The following is an 18931-nucleotide window of genomic DNA, read 5'->3' as shown; positions in this document are numbered from 1 at the left end:
AGTATTCTGTAACCGTCAGATTAATACGTTATCTCTCATCCGTTGGATCTATTGTGGGCTTTTCTTTATATGGTGAAGTTACTGGGCCAGCTCAGGATAAAATGGGCCATTGTGGGCCTCTAATTCCGAAACGACATTCGGTCTTTGCGTTCCAAGGTTGGGCTGGTTTTCTCTTTCCTCCTTCGGACCTTCGCCTTCTCTCAACCTCTCACTGTATTTTGATCGTCTCTTCGCGCGTGAATCCCCACGGGTGTGAGGAATCCATGGATTCTTCAAGCGAAGTTCCTGATCAATTATTTTCTCTCTCGTCTATCGAAATCATCGCTCACACTCCGGAACCGATCCCCATCCCCATCCCCATCCCCATCCCCATCCCCATCCCGGAATCAACTTCAGCTCCATCACTAACATCTAACCCTAACCCTAGTCCTGTTCAATTCTTCCCCTTCTCCGTTCCCAAGAAGCCAAGGAGAGGCCCTCCACAACGCGGGAGTGCAAGGACTTCGTTTCATATCCTTCCACCACCACTTCCTCCCCATTATCTCTCCTCCGACACCACCACCATCACCGCAACCAATGTCAGCAACAACAATTTTTCCCATCCATCTTCTTCTTCTTCTTCAATGTTAAACCCTAATAATTACTCTCTGCCTGATTTTAGTGATGAGATCATAGTGATCAACAAGGAGTCGACGGCCGAGGCATTAATTGCGCTCTCTGCGGGGTTCCCTGCTGATTCCCTCACTGACGAGGAAATTGAGGCAGGTGTTGTTTCTGTCGTAGGTGGCATCGAGCAGGTCAATTACACCATCATACGCAATCACATTATTGCTAAATGGCGCGAGAATATCTCAAATTGGGTGAATAAGGAGATGTTCATCAACAGCATACCAAAGCACTGTAATTCTCTCCTGAATTCAGCTTATAATTATTTGGTTTCCCATGGATATATTAATTTTGGGGTTGCCCCAGCAATTAAGGAGAAAATTCCGGCCGAGCCTAGCAAGCCAAGCATTGTGATCATAGGTGCTGGGCTTTCTGGTTTGGCTGCAGCACGCCAGTTAATGAGATTTGGCTTCAAGGTGACAGTTTTGGAGGGTAGGAAGCGCGCTGGTGGCCGGGTTTACACAAAGAGAATGGAGGGTGGGGGCGGGAACAAAGTAAGTGCTGCTGCGGATTTAGGTGGTAGTGTATTGACAGGTACATTGGGTAACCCACTTGGGATTTTGGCACGGCAGTTGGGGCATTCCCTTCATAAAGTGAGAGATAAGTGTCCACTTTACCAAATGGATGGGAAGCCAGTTGATTTAGATTTGGATAGGAAGGTGGAGACTGCATTCAACCGTTTGTTGGACAAGGCTAGTAGGCTTAGGCAGTTGATGGGAGACGTTTCAGTTGATGTATCACTAGGGGCAGCATTAGAGACATTTAGGCAGGTTTATGATGACGCTGTGAATGGGGAGGAGATGAACTTGTTCAATTGGCATTGTGCAAATTTGGAGTATGCTAATGCTGGGTTATTGTCAAAACTTTCACTCGCCTTTTGGGATCAAGATGATCCATATGATATGGGAGGGGATCACTGCTTCCTGCCTGGAGGGAATGGGAGGCTTGTTCAAGCTCTGGCAGAGAATGTGCAAATTTTGTATGATAAAACAGTGCATACTATCAGGTATGGCAGTGACGGAGTGCAGGTCATTGCAGGGAATCAAGTTTTTGAGGGTGATATGGCTTTGTGCACCATTCCACTTGGGGTTTTGAAGAGTGGGTCTGTTAAATTTATTCCTGAGTTGCCTCAGAGAAAGCTTGATGGGATGAAGAGGTTGGGATATGGTTTGTTGAACAAAGTTGCTATGCTTTTTCCTTACGTATTCTGGGAGATGGATCTTGATACCTTTGGGCATCTGACTGATGATGCAAGCACTCGAGGGGAGTTCTTTTTGTTTTATAGCTATTCGCCGGTTGCTGGTGGACCTCTCGTGATTGCTTTAGTAGCAGGAGAGGCTGCACACAAGTTTGAGAGCATGCCCCCAACTGATGCAGTGACCAAAGTTCTTCAAATTCTCAAGGGTAATTAATCAAATTCTTTTGCATTGAAGCGTGTAGGCAGGTCTTGTTTGTTACAAATACATCCTTTTGCTTTTTCTACATTGCTGGCAGTGAAGCTAGTGAAATAATTATGAGATGGTTTTCTTCTGTTTTGAAGAGATTTAGTAGCTTCTTGCTTGGAAGAAATATAAATATGCCAACAGCTAAAAGTTGGCTGATAATTTCTTCTGTATTTTCAATATGTATAGTTGCATTTGCAGCTACTTTACTTTTTGCTGGAGTTTTGGCAACCTTGATTATGATTTATTTCTGATAATAATGGCATTTGAACGTTAATAGGATAAACTATTTGATTCTATTTATCCCCCTTAATTTCGCTGATTACTTGTTATTTTATTATGAGGTTTTTTTGCATAAATGCTCGCAGGTATTTATGAACCACGGGGAATCAATGTCCCTGAGCCCATCCAGACTGTCTGTACTAGATGGGGTAGTGATCCATTTTGCCTTGGCTCTTACTCTAATGTTGCTGTTGGTGCATCCGGGGATGATTATGATATAATGGCAGAAAGTGTGGGAGATGGAAGACTTTTCTTTGCAGGGGAGGCCACTAATAGGCGATACCCAGCAACTATGCATGGAGCATTTCTTAGTGGGCTTCGGGAAGCAGCAAATATGTCTCGCTATGCTAGAACTCGAGCAATGAGGATGAAGGTTAATAGGAACCCGTCTAAGAATGCGTATTCTTGTGCTTCCCTTCTTGCAGATTTATTCAGGGAGCCGGATTTAGAATTTGGGAGTTTTTCTGTTATCCTTGGTCGCAAGAATGTGGATCCAAAGTCGACGGCGATATTAAGGGTGACATTTAATGAGCCTCGAAAGAAGAACCTGGAAGGGTCAAAGCCAAATCAGAAGCATTCCCATAAAGTGCTTTTTCAACAGCTCCAGTCACATTTCAATCAGCAACAACAGCTTCATGTTTACACTTTATTATCAGAACAGCAAGCCCTTGAGCTTAGGGAGGTAAGAGGCGGTGATGAGATGAGGTTGAATTACCTTTGCGAAAATCTAGGAGTGAAGCTGGTGGGAAGAAAAGGTTTGGGGCCTACTGCTGATTCTCTAATTGCTTCCATAAGAGCTGAGAGAGGCCACCGAAAACCTGCTTCAACTTCAGTGGCTCTGAAATCAGGTGGGCGGGGTGAGTTATAACGTTATATTTTCATTTTAATGTTCCAGTTATAATCTAGTTTCTTATGCAACTTGAAATAACTTTTCTACATGGCTTTTGAAAAGGTGCCTCTAAATTGAAAACAGGAAATTTGAAGCAAAAGTTGGTAAGGTATCTATTGGATGTCTTTATTGTTACTTTTTCTTGTATCACCTCAAACTCTGATTCATAGAAAATAATCCTTTGTATATTTTTTGCTGAATTTTCAGGAGGGCAAAAGTAGTAAGCAACAATAATAAGTTGGTACCTCCTCCCTCTTCAAACATGATAATCGGAAATACTTTGGCTTCTGAGCTCAATATGAACACTGTAAACAGCAATAAGATAGTAGCCCCTCCTATTTCTGAGATTGTTAATGGTATTGCTTCCGAGGAATTCATGACCACAAATCAGACACCTCAGAGCATATCTGGTTCAGGTATGTACAACACCTTTCCTCTTACTTCAGTAAGTTTGGTATTTTTGATGCATATGGATGTTTGACGGAAATTAGTAGCTTTCAAAATCTTCAAATCCAGCATGTTCAGTCCCTTTTTTGTGTCCTTCCAATTGTGTAAACTTCAGTTAACATAGGAATGTCATATGAGTATTATGCCTAGAAAACACAGAAAATGATATCAAATCATTTGTGATATTGGAATGCACACAATCATCATCATAATCAAGATTTATTTGCTATGTCGCTTCCACAATCTGTATTAGATATCTAATATTGTTTTGTAAAATTATAGGACAATATCAACATGATGGGATGACGCAATGAACGGAGACCATTTTCCTTTTAAGAGGTGATGTTGAAAACTGTTGTTAACCCTAAAGTGAATCTTCGAGAATTTGGTGTTCCCTATTTGACTGATTGATGATGCCGGTTTGTCTTTAGTTCACTTCTTACATGACTTGGCCTGGCACCTCGTCGTTAATGGACTCTTTTCTAAAGTGGCAAAGTTGGCAAGAGAGATGCAATGGATTAGGAATCGGATCTCAAGCCTCATTCCAATAGTGAAGAGCGCATGATTTGGAAAGGCTTGGCATTCCAAATCAAGACCTTCTATGACATTCTTTTACAAGGTTCTGGTGGAGGCTCAAAGACTTCCCTTGGATTGCCAAGTTTGGCAATCAAGGTCCCAAAAAAAGTTGCTTTCTCGGCTTGAAAAAACATCTTGGGAAAGAATCCGACTCTAGAACACCATCAAACGAGAGGAACCACTTTTCCTAACGGGTGCTTTTTGTACAATTCATGTGAAGAAACTTTGCCATGCTTAATGCTCCATGAAGACCATCTTGAGATAGACTACCCTCAAATTTAATGGGAATGAATCTGCTGTAGCAAAAGCAATGGAGGAAGAGAGCTCAAAGTGTTATTGCCTGGCAGCACGGAGAAATAGGCTTCTAAAATCAATTCCTTTAGCCGTTTTCTAGATTGCGTGGAAGGGAAGAAACAAGAGAGCCTTTGGAAAGAACAATGATATTGTGAAGAATAAACAATTTTTTTAGCATTTATACTTATTTTAATGCATCTATTATTTAGATGAAAATTCTGTTTAGTACATGAAATTATTCTTTGTTTTTTCCTGGGAAGCATCCCCTCGTGCCATCATTAATAAATTCATCTTTGCTGTTCAAAACAAGTTCCTGCTCCGTACATTGAAGATAACTTAGCCATTGATTTTATTGATAATTACCACTCTCTATCTGCTTTCTGATTTTAATTTTCATTTGTAAGGCTTTGTATAGGCAATTAGTTTCTGGCTTTGTAGAGAGAGAGGTTTCTGGTGACTTCATGTATAAGGACTGTTCTGAAATTCTGTCTTACAGGTTCGTTTTATCTCTGATTGGTGCTCCTTTCAACTTGGTTGAATTTTCCTGTTTTTTATATTATCCGTATGTGGGAGTCAAGAGGTATGCAGAGAAAGTAACCTTGCAGCCAAGTACACTGGTTTAGTGTTTTTCAAAGGTTTTTGACCATATCCACTCCCAGGAAATGTTTCATTGACACCCTGTAACCTGGGGCTATGATTTAGTCCGTCATTTACATGGAGGCTGTTAGACATTTTTGCTTCCCATTCATTTGGCTGATTACAGACAAGGCAATTGCTGGTAGTAGGCCAAGGCAATTGCCGCAACTCATGATACATGGTAATAGGATGTAGGGAAGTCTGTGTGACGACATGGGGAAGTAAAAAAAGGAAAGGGGATGTGATTTCTCTTGCTTTTGGCATCGCAGGCCCCAACAGGAGGCCTGCACGACGGGCTGTTAGCTCTACTCAGTGGTAGAGCATGCGCCTTTTGCCTGCGCTAAAAGCATTGGAAACGACAACATTACATGCCGCCTTCAATTGCATTTTACCATTACGCATGATGCATAGCCCCCTTCATAATACTGGACAAAAGGGTGGAAATGAACTATGAAATTCAAAAAACAAAGAAAAGTATCTGCTTGCCAAACCTGAATTTTGAGAAGCTTGGGGTGTTTGAAAACCACCAAAACATTGAGTAGATAAATTTAGCGACTACTCTCAACCTCAATGAAAAAAATAATTGGAGAGCCATGCTACATTTGTTTATGATCAGTATCAAAATATACTTGTATAACAAACAACAGAATATACAAGCAAAAGTGACTTCAAGGATGCCTCTGAGCCTCACCTGATCTAAGGTCACAATTTAAGCTGCCAACAGTCCCTTCTAACCACTCCTCTAGTTCTGCTTCTTTGTTAGCCTTGAACTCATCAAAATTTTGTGGTAGCGACCACAAAATAGTATGAAGCGGCAAGCTAATATTCTCCCTCCCTTCTTTCTCCTCTCCTTTTTCTTCTTCTTCTTCTTCTTCTTCTTCTTCTAGCTCGTTTGCATCGCGACTTGACACAGGAAGCTTATCACCTTCGACGTCTGCCTGAGATAAATTACTGCTGGCAGTTGTGACCGATACTGATGTATTATGCTTTGGTAGCAGTACCTTATTGCCTTGGGTCTGTACTCTGTACAAGTTCTTTGGGATCAAGTTGCGGCCATTTGCAATTGTTGGCCTTTTGCTTTGCTGACTTGAACACAGTCGAAAAATAACCGTCTTTTCTTTGGTAATTCTGCCGGGAAGAAACTGCAGTACGCCCCCACATTGCAGGACCCCAGGAACTGCTTCTTCCCACATGAAAACTTGAAGTCGGATTATGGATTAATCCTCTTCTTGGTTGCTTCTGTGACATGATTGCTAAAGATTTTCCAATGTCTTTAATCATCTCTTCAGCAATGAGGAAACCACACTCCTTCACAGAGCCCACCATGGCAATAGAATCTTCCAAATCTTCAGTATGCAATGTTGTTTCTTGAGATTTTTCCACCACATGATTGTTGAGATTAATGACATTAGGCACTGTGTTTTGTGAATGCTGCTGTACATAGTACAGCCCCAGTGAGGGTTCATTCGCGATGTATTTAATCATCTCTGCCAAGCACTCATTTAACTCCGCAAAGCCATCAACAATGGAGAATCCATGCATCTTGTAGAAGTGATTGATAACTCATCACTGGAGGCAGAGAAGATTAAGTGAAAGAATGAATAAGAAGGAAAAAAACATGTAACCAAATATATTTTACTCTACTCTCAATATGATTTTATGCATCACCTGTGCTTTACGCCAAAGAGAAATTAGAGCGACACATATTACAGTGTAAACAACTAATTACAGTCGCACACTATGAAAAAGGAAAAATTTTCCATAATATTCATCTTAAAGATATTGAATTAGTCCCCCACTAGTATATTGAGTTTTTGAAGTTAATCATTGTGAAGAGATGCATAATCTCAGAGCCGCCTTGGTGCTTCAATAAAAATTTGACCATTCAAACAACTAAAAAAAGTGAGAGAACTGTAAAAGCATCAATTTGAAAGGGTATCATCACATTTCCATAACTTAACAAAACACAGGATAGATGGGAATCCCTCCTGAAATCCTGACATACAAACACTACCTCCCTTATTAAGCTCCCCAAGCCCCAATCTTCTCAGCCCACGAGTTCTAAAATGTCATTGGTTTAGTTGGCTTGCAGTGGACTAAAAAATCAGTGGGAATCTTGATATAGGTATCTCCAACATTAAGTAACCCCAAGAGAGCTATGTGCGGTGCATGCGAAAAGAAAGGGAGAGAGCTTAAGAATTTTTCCAGTAGAACCTAATGCTTGTTAAAAGCTGTCTACTCTGGACTGGAACAACAAAATTCATCTCAATTTAAGGCCTACTGCTACACCAAATTAGAAACAAAAGACAGTAGACTGACACACCAATTCTTAGCAATAATTTTAACTCTCTGAGTTGTCTCATCAATGTCCTCATAGTTTCCATAACACAATATCAAACACCTAGAGCTGCAACACATACTTAGTACTTTCAAGAAGACATCATGCATAAATAGAAAATAATAGGCATTCAACCGCATACGATAAGGCCAGTACATCACAACCTACCATTTCTACAACCACAAACACACATCATTATATATCTTGTGCTTATCCAAAAAAGCAAATACACATGACATCATTTACTACATCATTGAAATGTAACATCACTTCAAAAAAAATATTATTCAAAATGTTCAGAATCTCTTCGAACCCATTCAAAAAGCACAAAGTCAATACAATACTGATCATAATACTAGCCAAAAAAATTTCAGTTGTAAACGTTAGTTTACAAGTTTACCTGTGCTTCAATTGACACCCAAACTAGTGTAGAAGCAAATTTTCAGCCCATTTATTATTCAAGAACATTATTTCCCCAAGATAGATATCTAAATACAATAAAAAAATGGACTGGAATACTGGATTGGATTTTCCCAAATCTTTCAGTCTCCTCATGATATTACCTTCGAAATTTTGTGACAGTCATTTCATGTGAATTATTAGTTCTGTTTTAACATACATCTTCCTCCCAACCAGAAATCTACCTTATTGACAGAGCAATAATCCTCTCCCAAAAAACTAAGTTTGCTCGCCAACAGTTTCTGTTAAACTGAACTGTAAACAAATATGCATCAAATATCAGGAATTTGTATCAAATCATCGGTACCCAGATGAAAGAATCACAACAGCAACAAAACCCAGCTCCCGAAATCATTTCAACATCGCAAAGGCAGATCGACCGAAGAAAAAGAATGAAATTTAAGATGTTGGAGATGAGGATAAATGACTCACAGGACGGATTCGCACAAGAACCTTGGGGATTTTAATCATCCGATGAAGGAGCTGAAATTCAAACAGAGAGATTACTTCAGTGAGCAGGAAAGGAGCTTCCTTTTTCACACAGCACATTGAAGAACTCTCTCTATCTCACGCTTCTTCTGTCCAACCATCTTTTGTCTAGTTTTCTTGTGCTTCTGAATCATAATCGACTTGTGAAATCAACTAACGGTATATAAAGACAAGGTTGGATTTTCGAACAATATTGCTTTACGCTTTTATGCAAATCTTCTGAGTTAATTTGATTTCCTAGAAAAAAAAATAGATCGGGTAATTATAATTCCCAAGAAAACATTTTTTTTAAAAAAAAAGGGAGAAAAAATGGAAAATAAAATGTATTTCCCTTCCCATCTTTTAATGAATGGATAATATAACTTTTCGTCACTTACATGATTGATTAGCGTCACTTACATGGTTGATAGCTCTAACGACATTTCAACTTGACAACTCAAAGTCGAAAATTATTTCGATATACATATTCGGACATATTTCAACTATTCGAATGGTCAAATTGTTGATATTTGCTTGAATAGTGGGAAATATGCATTGATGTGTATATTGGAGCAATTTTCATTTCCAAATTAAAACATGTGACTGAGTTAGAAATTGACAACTAATCTACAACTATTTCAATGAAAGCAAGTTGCATTATCCCAATGCCTAATTTAGACCATGAAATTAATCTTGACAATTAATCGACAACTATTTCAATGATAACAAGTTGCATTATCCCAATGCCTGATTTAGACCATGAAATCAAAAGATTAGTTCCATGTGATTTGTCATAATATTTTTTAGTCCCATCTTTCAAGGCGTCAAAGGAAAAAATGATCTATCATGTTTGGACTTTGGAGTTAACGGTACTTGTGATTTAATTTCTGCTAAGGTCAAGTAGTCTGATGTAGAGAGAGACCTAAGACTGGGGTTGGCAATTCCCATTTATAAGAAGTGTTCATTTACCAGATGGCCAAACGAAATCTCCACAATAAGACCATTTTCAGCATTAAATTTGACAGTTCGACTGAAGAAAAAAATAATTGAAACACAGGAAATTGAAGTGATCAAACTGGCCAACCTCATTCCTACAGGTGCAATGCTGTTTCAAGTTTCACCATCCATAAAGGCCATTCAGTACCTTCCTGCACCTATTAGTTAAAGATAATGGTAGTGCATGTTGATAGGACTATTAATGGAGGTCAGTAGCAACAACAAAATTCTATCTTCTTTTGTACCAGATGTCTACTCCCACAGTCTATGCCTTCTTTTTTCCACAGCATAAAAATTCCAAGTTGAACAGAAAGTGTAGCTTTTTATCAGCAATGGGAGAACGAATCTCAGGAGAGCCGAGGAACCCAGGTCTCAGGTATATGTGGATGTCATTCGCCTATTTGAATCCGGGTTGCTTCCCTGTCTGCAGGGAGAATAAAATGAGTAAATCATAGAATAGGGAAAAGACAATTTATGGGTCGGTCAAAGAAGGGAATGCAGGTTGATAAGCAATGAACATCAGTTTACCAGCATTTCATGGTCTCCCATAATCTCTTCGATCAACTCCTGCACTGGTTTATTGGCGCTGTTGGGCACAAGAGCTGCAAATACAGCCGGTTCCAGTCCTACATATATACAAAGCCAGTATATCAGGGGAATGGTGATAATTGTTGCGAGGAAGAATGTGATGTATTCCAATCAAAAAAATGAATTTGATGTATCATCACAAAATATTTCAGCCATAACTACCAAATGAATAACAAACTACAAACAAGGAAACTTACTTACTGTGAAACTTACAGTGCTGAACAATTTTGTGAAACTTACATATTCAATATTTAACATTATCATCTTGGATTTTGAGTTTAACTAATTTTCGATTTGAAAAAGATGCTGAATACCAGTTTCTGGAAAGGCATCCATGAACATCATCGTCTCCTCCCCACTAAGGCCAGATAAGAAGCAGATACGAGGTAGTGACTTCGCAATCTGCAGAAAGGATGTGCACATGACATTCAGGCATATGAAGACAAGTATGACATGAAATCTTATATATAACAATTCTCCTTTCAGTCTGTGAGCTTTTAAAATGAATGGTACTATTCTAGAAAGGTGCTTCCTCATTTTTTTGAATCCAAAATCCTTAAATTCCACATTCCATCCCCACTTTAAGTAACACACCAAGCAAAATCATATGATGGAATTGTTCAATTACCATAGAAACGAAATGGGGTCTAAGCTGAAGAAAAAATGAACAGTCCATCATATATTTTCCATTGACAGAAAGGCATTTTATTTGTGGCCTAGACAAACATGACTAAACCAGGGAGTTCAACAGGACAAATCAATGTTCTACTTGTAAAAACTTAAAAGGGCCTAAGAAATAATCTTAATAATACAGTTTGGGCAGATTAAGCTACCCAACCGCAGCTTTGAGCTATAAATCCAAACAGGCGGAATGACTGTTATGTTTGGGCTGCACATCTATAATCTGAAAGGGGCCTTCTATCATAATCCTTCAACTAGATAAGGTTTACGAAGCCCAAGGAATAGTCTGTTCCTTGATGCAAAAACTGATAATGTACAAAAAGTGAGCACAAGCATGATCAAGTTTCAATTCAACCTTCACTGCCTCTAAATTGGTTTGCTTTGTCTGCATTGCTTCCCATAGCGAACGATTAATCATCTCCTCGGTACAGAAAATGACCTGGAATGACCAATATGACAATGAATAATGAACAATACAGCGGTAAAGAGTAACGGTGATGGTACACTAAATCACTAATTACAAGTGTATATATGTCTGTGTGCGTGTAGGTCCAAGGTGTAAAGGCAGGCTCTTGTATTGGGTAGGGTCGGGGATAAGCAGGATATATGCAGTCTTACCTCCACATAATATGTGGAGATGCTGTTTCTAGGAATTGAACCTATGATCTCTAGGTTACATCCATGCAACTCTACCACTGGGTCGTATGTTCGTCTCTGTGTGTGAGTAGGTTTACGTATAATAACACCAACTGTCACACCATAAAATAATATCCTGCTAGTCGCTTAAACCATCTTTTAATTACGTTCCTCCAACTGAGGTGTAAAACTAAATAAAAAGATATGGGACTACGTAGATATGGAAATTTCCAAAATATTAAAAACCTTCTTAACAATTTGAGGTATTGTGTGTTCTCGTATCTTGAATATTTTCAGCCATCAGTATTGATAACTACATTTCTGGGATACCATTGCTGGGAAAGTTTCAATGAATTGTCTATTAATTGCTCAATCAAACATAGATGATGGCATAAAGTATTACCTCAAGGAATTCACCATCTAATTCTTTCAAAAGCATCTGTATCTGCACCAGAAATATTTATACCGTTGAAGGGAATGTTAGAACCAACTTTTTTGGCATCAACAGACTAGCAAAGACTTGGGAACAATATTTCACGAAATCATCTCACTGATCCAAGATAATCAATTACAAGCCTGGTTCTTTAACTTCACCTCGACATTTGACCCCAGTCCTATGATGGGAAAGATAAAAGAAACCAGCAATTTCAGGATCACTTTGGATAGACCCACCTTTGATTAGACTGTAATACTATATAGTAACAAATTTTATATAGGCCATGCATGAATATCATATAACAGACAGTAAGCTGTCGTCATTCCATTAAGTAAGGCGCCAGTAATTGTTTTATGTTTAATGATCTATCCAATCATACTCCACATGCATACTCGGTTACTCCAACCCCCAACTCCAACTTCCAAGAAAAAGAAACCCAAAAACTTACAAGCACAAACACAATGAAATGGATAATGAATACAAGATTTAAAAGATCTAACCTTTGCTGCCTCCTCTACTTCAAAGCCCAACAGCAGCAAAGCCTAAAACTCAAGAAAGTTTCAATCATTAGCCTCATTTATGTTTGGTCTTGACTGAAACAAGAAAGGCAACATACATAAACACATTGCTTCAAACGTCTAGAATTCCAATACATGAAAAGAACAACAGAAATAGAGCAAGAAGTCAAAATCTGGGGAAAATTGAGTTTAATAATTTCTCTCCCTGAGGAACTAATAAGAGCTGAATGCACTTGTCCTTCAGTTAATAAAAAAAAAAAACAGAAAACAGAATAGAACTAACCAGAACTTACAGGAGGGCCATATACAGGGTCATCATCATTTAAAGGAACGAACTTTGAATCTTCAATTAATTCAGAAGGAGCTCCTGAAACACGTACACAGATGAGTAGTTCCTTCTTTTGAAATACATAAGATGTGAAGAAACAAAACAACAAAATTGAGCAAACAACTGTCTTTTACACAAAAAAAAAATAAAAAAAAAATGTTTCGTCGCTCCAAATTTTGAACACAAACATATTAACAGGTGAAGGAGAGAATTCGTATCTATCATGGTTTTTTTGACATATTCAATTAAAAACAGAAGGAAAAAAGAAACCCAAGTGGGTCAATTAGCTTCCCTTGAAACAGGAAAAAGAAACCCAAATTACATTTACAAGGAAGTTAGCAAAAAAGGGAACACCACCTTCTGCAGATGCTCTTGGAGGGAAGTATTTGAGCTGCACATGATGCTTACTACTTTCGGCAGATAAAGAATACGAAGAAGATGCTATGGAACCCTGTGCAGCAAGGAAAGGATTTGGCGAGGTTGAGGAAGTTAAAAGAGGATAATGTTTTGCAAAATAACTTAGGAAGGACGTAGCAGAAGCCATTAGTAATTACTTCTCTTCCTTATCCTCCAGGAACTAGAATTCACTTTAGGTTTTTCTATGGGTCTGCCTATTCTTTCTTTTCAGTTTTCAGTTTCTTTAGGATGGGTTTCGATCTCCTCTTCTTGAATGGCTGCACCTCGGTATCTTTTGACAGCCAGTCATAATCCTCCACGTCAGAGAAGGTTTTCTAATCTTATTTCTGGCTCTTCTTTCTCGACGGATCTTGCCTAATTAATTTCGGAAACAAATCAAAGTGGTATGATGGTTAAACGAAAATGTTAAGTATCTCAGTATTTTTTTTTTCCCGATCTTGCCTATTTAATTTCTGAAACAAATGAAAATCGCATCAGTGGTTGAGCTAAACATCCCCGGTTATCCCTAAGGATCTCTTTTTTTTGTCCAACTATACCAAATGTCAAGATTGTTGCATCCAATCTTGAACGTTCTCAACATTTGAAATAACATTTGAGATAGTCAGAAAAAAAACATGAATCAATGCAAAATAATCACGTTTTAGTCATTTTTTATGTTTTAAAAAACTTAAAATCAGAAATACCCTCAAGAGTCGAGACACTCCATCAATAGACTCCTAAATTCTGAGAAATAAAACTGGTTAAGAATTGCATCTGGGTACATATAGCATCATTGCCACACAAACAAAGAGCAACTTGAAAACATGAACATGCACAAAATCATAATGTCCTTTATTCTTTAAGAACTGATAAACCACCAAACTTGATCAAGTTTTACCAAATTGTCCACATTCTATTGGAGCGCCACAAAATATTTACAAACATACTGAGTGACCAAGAAACCAGTATAATTAACGATCACTCCTACTTTATGCGCAAATGCATGGAAGGGTAACCTGTAGAAAGAACTACAGAGAATCACATGTCGGCAGCCAATGTTTCCAGATCAGCAATAGGTCCAGACAGTGTGCCCTGAGTCCACCTCTTCAACATCTCTAATGCAGCCTTTGGCTGGTCCATGGGAACCATGTGACCTGCATCGTGGACCTGTCGGCAGGAATGTCATACAATTTCATCAGCACTAGCACTTAAACATAGGTCACCATGAGAGAAGGAGACAGAGAGAGAGAGAGACAGACCTTAAGGAAAGCAAGAGACCCATAGCTCTTGAGTGCCCCAGCTTCCGAACCATCAACTGTGAAAGGCATTTCCAGAGATGCCACAAAATCTTTCTGACCAGACCACTCCATGGCATGAACCCATCTTGAATTACCTGCTCACATAAGATACGCTCTTCCACATGTTATATTAATATTGTGTTATCTGGTCTAGAATAGGGGATTCACATCTCTGCAAACTCATGCGACAAAATTGTCAGACAGGCATAATAACATACCAAGCCAGTTGCAGATGAGATCATATTCTCCAGCATAAACAAGCAGCTTGATTCCATCCTCAAGAAGAGCAGGAATGCCCACCTCAAGATTCCTCATCCAGTCAATAAGCATGGCCTGATACACCGTTGAACTACAGGAGACAAAGTCTAAATCTGCGGCAACACCAAGTGCATCCCTAACAGATTTCTGGTTCAGAAATTTCTCCAAGTTTGAGAAGTCATAGCAAAGGCTCCCCTCACATTTCTTTCGAATGTCATAGTACTACAGAAAGCAGACATAGCTGGTCACATAAACCTCTCATTTTTTTACTTTATGCACTCACGATGTTGGTAAGCAAGATGTTTCTAGACCCAAGATATGGTCATATCATAGAATCCACTTAAAACTTTTTCATGTCAATTAAATGCAGAGAGAACAAAGTAGGCAGTAGCTGGTCATTATAAAAGCAGTCATGTTATCTTATGCATTGATGACATCAATATGAATATTGTTTTTCCAGACTCAAGATTCGAATAAAATTATGTATAGACCATTAAATTTTTTTTCAAGACTACATCTGAATAGAAAAAGACAAATGTATAGAAGGGGCAAAAGGCATACTTCGAACCTATGACCTCTAGGTTGCACTGCTACAATCTACCTCTAAGTTGTCTCCACATAATGCGTCAACAATATGAGAGAGAGAGAGAGAGGGAGAGAGGGGGGGGGGGAGTATCATAGCAGTTCATACATTTGTACCACCATTAAGTGCCATGATGCCATTGAATATGGCATTGCAAACAAAATATGAAGCCATACAGGAGACTGTACCATCAGTGCCTGAAATACAAATCAAAAAGCTTAAGCAGAAATATCAATAAAAAAGTTTTAATGCCTCATAAATAATGATACCGTTTTTAACTGTAAAAAACAAGAGATATCGTCCTATAGAAGAAGTTTTTTTTTTCTCCTTCTCCTTTGTGTTGATATCCTTTTTTAAGGTTACAAAAATAAGAGAAATTCTTGAGAACAAGGGGTGGTTTTCTTTTTTTTTTCTTTTTTTTTTTCTTTTTTTGGGGTGGGGTGGGGCCGGGGGATGCGGTAAAACAAAGAGCAATCTGAGATGGCGTTACCACAAAGTTTTATTGCCATTTCACAAACTGGAATGACTTTGTTGATGCGGTTGTAATCGGACTTCTTAAGTAGGCCCATATCCAATGCGTAATCCGTGTAAGCTTTATACTGAATTGCAGGATCAGTAAGCCCATTACCAATGGCAAATCCCTGTGGAACCAGTTTGGTTGAGATAAACCGAAGTTAAACCAAATAAATAAAGTCACACGGTGAATTAGTGACATTAGTCACTGGCATACTTTCAAGTTTATATGGATTCCTTCTTTAGCTTTGTTTCCTCTGTGGACTCGAGCAGCAAAAGCAGGAATATAGTGCCCAGCATATGATTCTCCAGTAATGTAGAAATCATTGCCTTGAAGTTGAGGATGCTCCTCAAAGAAGGCCTGAATATCATACAAGCCAAATTAGTCTTGCACTTGAAAATTGAGAGAGATAATTCAACCAATGTTTTTATTTCTTGTCAGATATGATTCATTAAAATTGCATCGAATTATCCTATTAATTTGAAACAGGAGTAGTAGTGGGGGCGAGGAAGGTGGATAGCCTACCTGTAGGAAGTCATATAAGTCATTGCTAACTCCATCTTCATTGTGACGAATGTCACGCCTATCAGAACTATAACTAAAGCCAGTTCCAGTAGGCTGGTCAACATATAGAAGGTTTGATGCCTGCACAATAACATTAGCATTCTGTTACTTCTCTCATATGAAAGAATGAAAAAATTTATGCAATAGTGCTTTTAAACAGAGAGTGGAAATGGGAAAGTATGATAAGCCCAGAGTTCTGAACTCCAGAGTAAGTGAAGCACGAGATAGAGAAAAATCAAAATGAAAAGGTACGTAAACATTGTGTTTCAATATGTAAGCAAGACTCTAAAAGCGTAAGGTATAAATAACACATGCACAGAAGCGTAATTATGGTATTACTGCAACCAACGCACGTTAAGTTTGGAGGAGGTTGACAGTTAATACCTACACTTGCAATCCAACTTTTTTGAACTAACCTTGACTGGAAAATAAAGACCCACAGCTTGTGACTCTTATATCTAGTCAATAATACTTACAGTGCAGAAAAGATGATGCCACAAGGCATTATTAGAAACTCTATAACCATCTCAAGAAAGCAATTCATATCTCCCAGCAGAGTGGATCATAACATGTTCCATGACTAATGTTGTGAAAGTCCAGTCCACAAATCATTCAACCATCAGAACAATGATCCTTCTAAGAATACATACATCAACATAAGCAAAATTTGGAGTCTCTTTTAGAACATGCTTCAAGTTCAATTTCTGTCCAGTAGGCTAAATACTTACGATTCAAATCCACAATCATATGCCTAAGCAATAAGCAGATAAGCTATTCTTATAAAACAGAAAATCTCAGCATCATCAAATTTCATATCATTTCCTATATAACAAACATTTTTAAGCAATTTGTTTTGAAAAGAAACCTCCAGAAGGTTCCAGGCAATCAAAATGATATACATAGAAACACAGAGTCAAATTTGAAATAAATGAAAATATTATTCGTCAACATAAATATTGAAACAAATTAACTTCCTAATATGCAACTAACATTGGTTCTAATTTCCTTAAATCAGAATAATAGAGATGAGAAAGTTGGAATGAGTATGACGAACAAACAGCCCGTTGCTATTAAGCTATGACTTGACTGGGTGAAAGAACATGCACTAGCATCAGTGTCAAAAAAATTAAATCTAAAAAAGACTGAAAGGCTTAGTTTAAGTGAGAGACCTGGTCCCAGCCATACTCATTCCATAGAAGAGACATATTATCTGCAATAGTGAAGGGGCCATTTTCATAAAACATAGCCAATTCACTACTGCATCCTGGCCCTCCAGTTAACCAGATTACAATGGGATCATTCTTGCTCTTGCGTGATTCAAAGAAGAAGTAAAACATCCTGCAAGAAACAAATACAAGAATTTAGCAAATGACTTAAAATTTCAGAAGCAGGTAGGCACAAGGACTGAAATCAATTTTCTTCCAGCTCGAGCTCAACTAAATACTTAAAAGAAACCATTAACCTCAAACTCAAACTCAATCACGCAAGTCTCCAGTCCACTAAAAGTACAAGGAAGAAAAACGCAAATAGATAGACAATTCTAGTGTTTATCGCATACCTAGCATCATGCGAGTTCGCAATCTTGTAATAACCAGCGTGGTGTCCCAAATCCTCCTCAGACACCGCAGTCTCAGCCAAATTAGGGAACCTGAATCGCCTCTCTACGATCCTCGGTCCAGCAACGGAATCGCGACCTTCAATCACGTTCACATCCTCTTTTGGGGACAAATTCAGTTCCCTAATCATCTTCTCCGCATGAACAGACGGGAAATTCGGCCTCGCGAGTTGAAGATCCTCGATCATGTTCGCGCTCGACAGAGTCGAACAGAGGAGAAGAGGCAGAAGAACCAGAGAGAGTAAAGTCGGCATCTCCATTTTCATTGCTTAGCGAGAAAGGAAGAGAAATGGAGGTTAAAAAGAAGGACGAGCCGGAGTTGCTGCAACTAACAGTCTGGATTCTGGTATCGAAAGAAACGGAAAGCGAATTCCTTGTGGTATGGATCGCGTGAAATAGCAGCCTACAGTACGAAGAGTGCAAGCAAATCCTGGACCAATGACCTATTTGTTGGGTCCCACTGTGACATGTGGCGATTACCGATTGTTTCTCCTTTAGAGATGCGGGGCCTACATGTAAATGACGTAATGTAATCCGTTCGATCCGGTCTTTATCCGAAGGAGATCCCAGCCGTTAAAAGCTGTATCAAAGAGGTTCCCCAGGACCAGGTCATGGTGTATCTGCCAAGCCTCTTAACAAAAAGGATAAAAAAAATTAAAAAAAAAAAACCCTGAGAAGTTGGCTTGCTCTTCTACTTAATCGTTAGTGGAATCAAAATTTTCTTTTGCGATTTCCACAACCCACCAAATCTAAATTCCGGCGGATTAGGCATGCTCAAATCCATTTCACATGTTAGTTCGATTGAGAATTAAGCACAAATCACTTGAAAATAACTGCATCTATTTAGAATCGAATTTCCAATCTAAGACTAGATTCTTTATGTCCAAAATCCGAAAAAATTATTCGGCTACGCTATCCCCGATGAAATCACAAATTAGCTGTTCATTGTTCAACCATCTCAGATTCCATTTTCGTTCGTTAGTTTCTCATCCTTGGACCTTTTAAAGAACACAGAAAGTTAAC

The 18931-nt window shown here is 38.6% G+C and overlaps 4 protein-coding genes across 10 annotated transcripts; 1 reads left to right on the top strand and 3 right to left on the bottom strand.

The window, feature by feature from the left end:
- The first annotated feature begins 166 nt into the window (after positions 1–166).
- On the top strand, positions 167–4905 carry LOC119989196 (protein FLOWERING LOCUS D-like). 5 transcript variants are annotated; one of them, XM_038834561.1, is made up of 6 exons: positions 167–2070; positions 2477–3247; positions 3343–3388; positions 3487–3695; positions 4009–4065; positions 4158–4905. In XM_038834561.1, the coding sequence occupies exons 1-5, from the start codon at positions 264–266 to the stop codon at positions 4038–4040; spliced, it is 2865 nt and encodes a 954-aa protein (XP_038690489.1). In that variant the 5' UTR covers positions 167–263; the 3' UTR covers positions 4041–4065; positions 4158–4905. The 5 variants fall into 5 exon arrangements, with proteins under 5 accessions (XP_038690489.1, XP_038690488.1, XP_038690487.1 ...); XM_038834560.1 differs by lacking the exon at positions 4009–4065 and having other exon boundaries at positions 2477–3238; XM_038834559.1 differs by lacking the exon at positions 4009–4065.
- Positions 4906–5728: 823 nt separating this feature from the next.
- LOC119988484 lies at positions 5729–8776 on the bottom strand. The gene is made up of 2 exons (XM_038833542.1): positions 8462–8776; positions 5729–6801 (listed from the first exon to the last, which is right to left on the bottom strand). The coding sequence occupies exon 2, from the start codon at positions 6772–6774 to the stop codon at positions 6235–6237; it is 540 nt and encodes a 179-aa protein (XP_038689470.1). The 5' UTR covers positions 6775–6801; positions 8462–8776; the 3' UTR covers positions 5729–6234.
- A 707-nt stretch (positions 8777–9483) lies between these two features.
- On the bottom strand, positions 9484–13586 carry LOC119989319. Of its 3 annotated transcripts, XM_038834760.1 has the most exons (8): positions 13038–13552; positions 12646–12719; positions 12335–12376; positions 11802–11843; positions 11118–11201; positions 10396–10483; positions 10022–10119; positions 9484–9917 (listed from the first exon to the last, which is right to left on the bottom strand). In XM_038834760.1, the coding sequence occupies exons 1-8, from the start codon at positions 13222–13224 to the stop codon at positions 9891–9893; spliced, it is 642 nt and encodes a 213-aa protein (XP_038690688.1). In that variant the 5' UTR covers positions 13225–13552; the 3' UTR covers positions 9484–9890. The 3 variants fall into 3 exon arrangements, with proteins under 3 accessions (XP_038690688.1, XP_038690690.1, XP_038690689.1); XM_038834762.1 differs by lacking the exon at positions 11118–11201 and having other exon boundaries at positions 9601–9917; positions 13038–13586; XM_038834761.1 differs by lacking the exon at positions 12335–12376 and having other exon boundaries at positions 9601–9917; positions 13038–13569.
- A 320-nt stretch (positions 13587–13906) lies between these two features.
- Positions 13907–18298, bottom strand: LOC119989318 (serine carboxypeptidase-like). Its single transcript, XM_038834759.1, has 9 exons — positions 17852–18298; positions 17463–17631; positions 16255–16374; positions 15946–16089; positions 15706–15856; positions 15324–15412; positions 14593–14854; positions 14336–14469; positions 13907–14243 (listed from the first exon to the last, which is right to left on the bottom strand). The coding sequence occupies exons 1-9, from the start codon at positions 18172–18174 to the stop codon at positions 14115–14117; spliced, it is 1521 nt and encodes a 506-aa protein (XP_038690687.1). The 5' UTR covers positions 18175–18298; the 3' UTR covers positions 13907–14114.
- Between the last annotated feature and the right edge of the window lie 633 nt (positions 18299–18931).

Source organism: Tripterygium wilfordii, chromosome 21, assembly GCF_013401445.1.
Source record: "Tripterygium wilfordii isolate XIE 37 chromosome 21, ASM1340144v1, whole genome shotgun sequence".
Lineage (NCBI taxonomy): Eukaryota > Viridiplantae > Streptophyta > Magnoliopsida > Celastrales > Celastraceae > Tripterygium > Tripterygium wilfordii.
The sequence above is the reverse complement of the archived record's forward strand: the minus strand, read 5'-3'. Positions and strand labels throughout refer to the sequence as shown.

Excerpts from the sequence above, each read along its gene's own strand:
- LOC119989318 (XM_038834759.1), bottom strand. The coding sequence starts at position 18,174 with ATGAAAATGGAGATGCCGACTTTACTCTCTCTGGTTCTTCTGCCTCTT. Across the intron at positions 17,632-17,851 it reads GCGAACTCGCATGATGCTAG|GATGTTTTACTTCTTCTTTG; the intron begins GTATGCGATAAA and ends TGTTTCTTGCAG. Across the intron at positions 15,857-15,945 it reads GAATCCATATAAACTTGAAA|GGATTTGCCATTGGTAATGG; the intron begins GTATGCCAGTGA and ends CTGGTTCCACAG.
- LOC119989196 (XM_038834559.1), top strand. The coding sequence starts at position 264 with ATGGATTCTTCAAGCGAAGTTCCTGATCAATTATTTTCTCTCTCGTCT. Across the intron at positions 2,071-2,476 it reads AGTTCTTCAAATTCTCAAGG|GTATTTATGAACCACGGGGA; the intron begins GTAATTAATCAA and ends AAATGCTCGCAG. Across the intron at positions 3,248-3,342 it reads TCTGAAATCAGGTGGGCGGG|GTGCCTCTAAATTGAAAACA; the intron begins GTGAGTTATAAC and ends GCTTTTGAAAAG.
- LOC119989319 (XM_038834760.1), bottom strand. The coding sequence starts at position 13,224 with ATGGCTTCTGCTACGTCCTTCCTAAGTTATTTTGCAAAACATTATCCT. Across the intron at positions 12,377-12,645 it reads ACCCTGTATATGGCCCTCCT|GCTTTGCTGCTGTTGGGCTT; the intron begins GTAAGTTCTGGT and ends CTTGAGTTTTAG. Across the intron at positions 10,120-10,395 it reads GGATGCCTTTCCAGAAACTG|GACTGGAACCGGCTGTATTT; the intron begins GTATTCAGCATC and ends GTATATATGTAG.
- LOC119988484 (XM_038833542.1), bottom strand. The coding sequence starts at position 6,774 with ATGCATGGATTCTCCATTGTTGATGGCTTTGCGGAGTTAAATGAGTGC.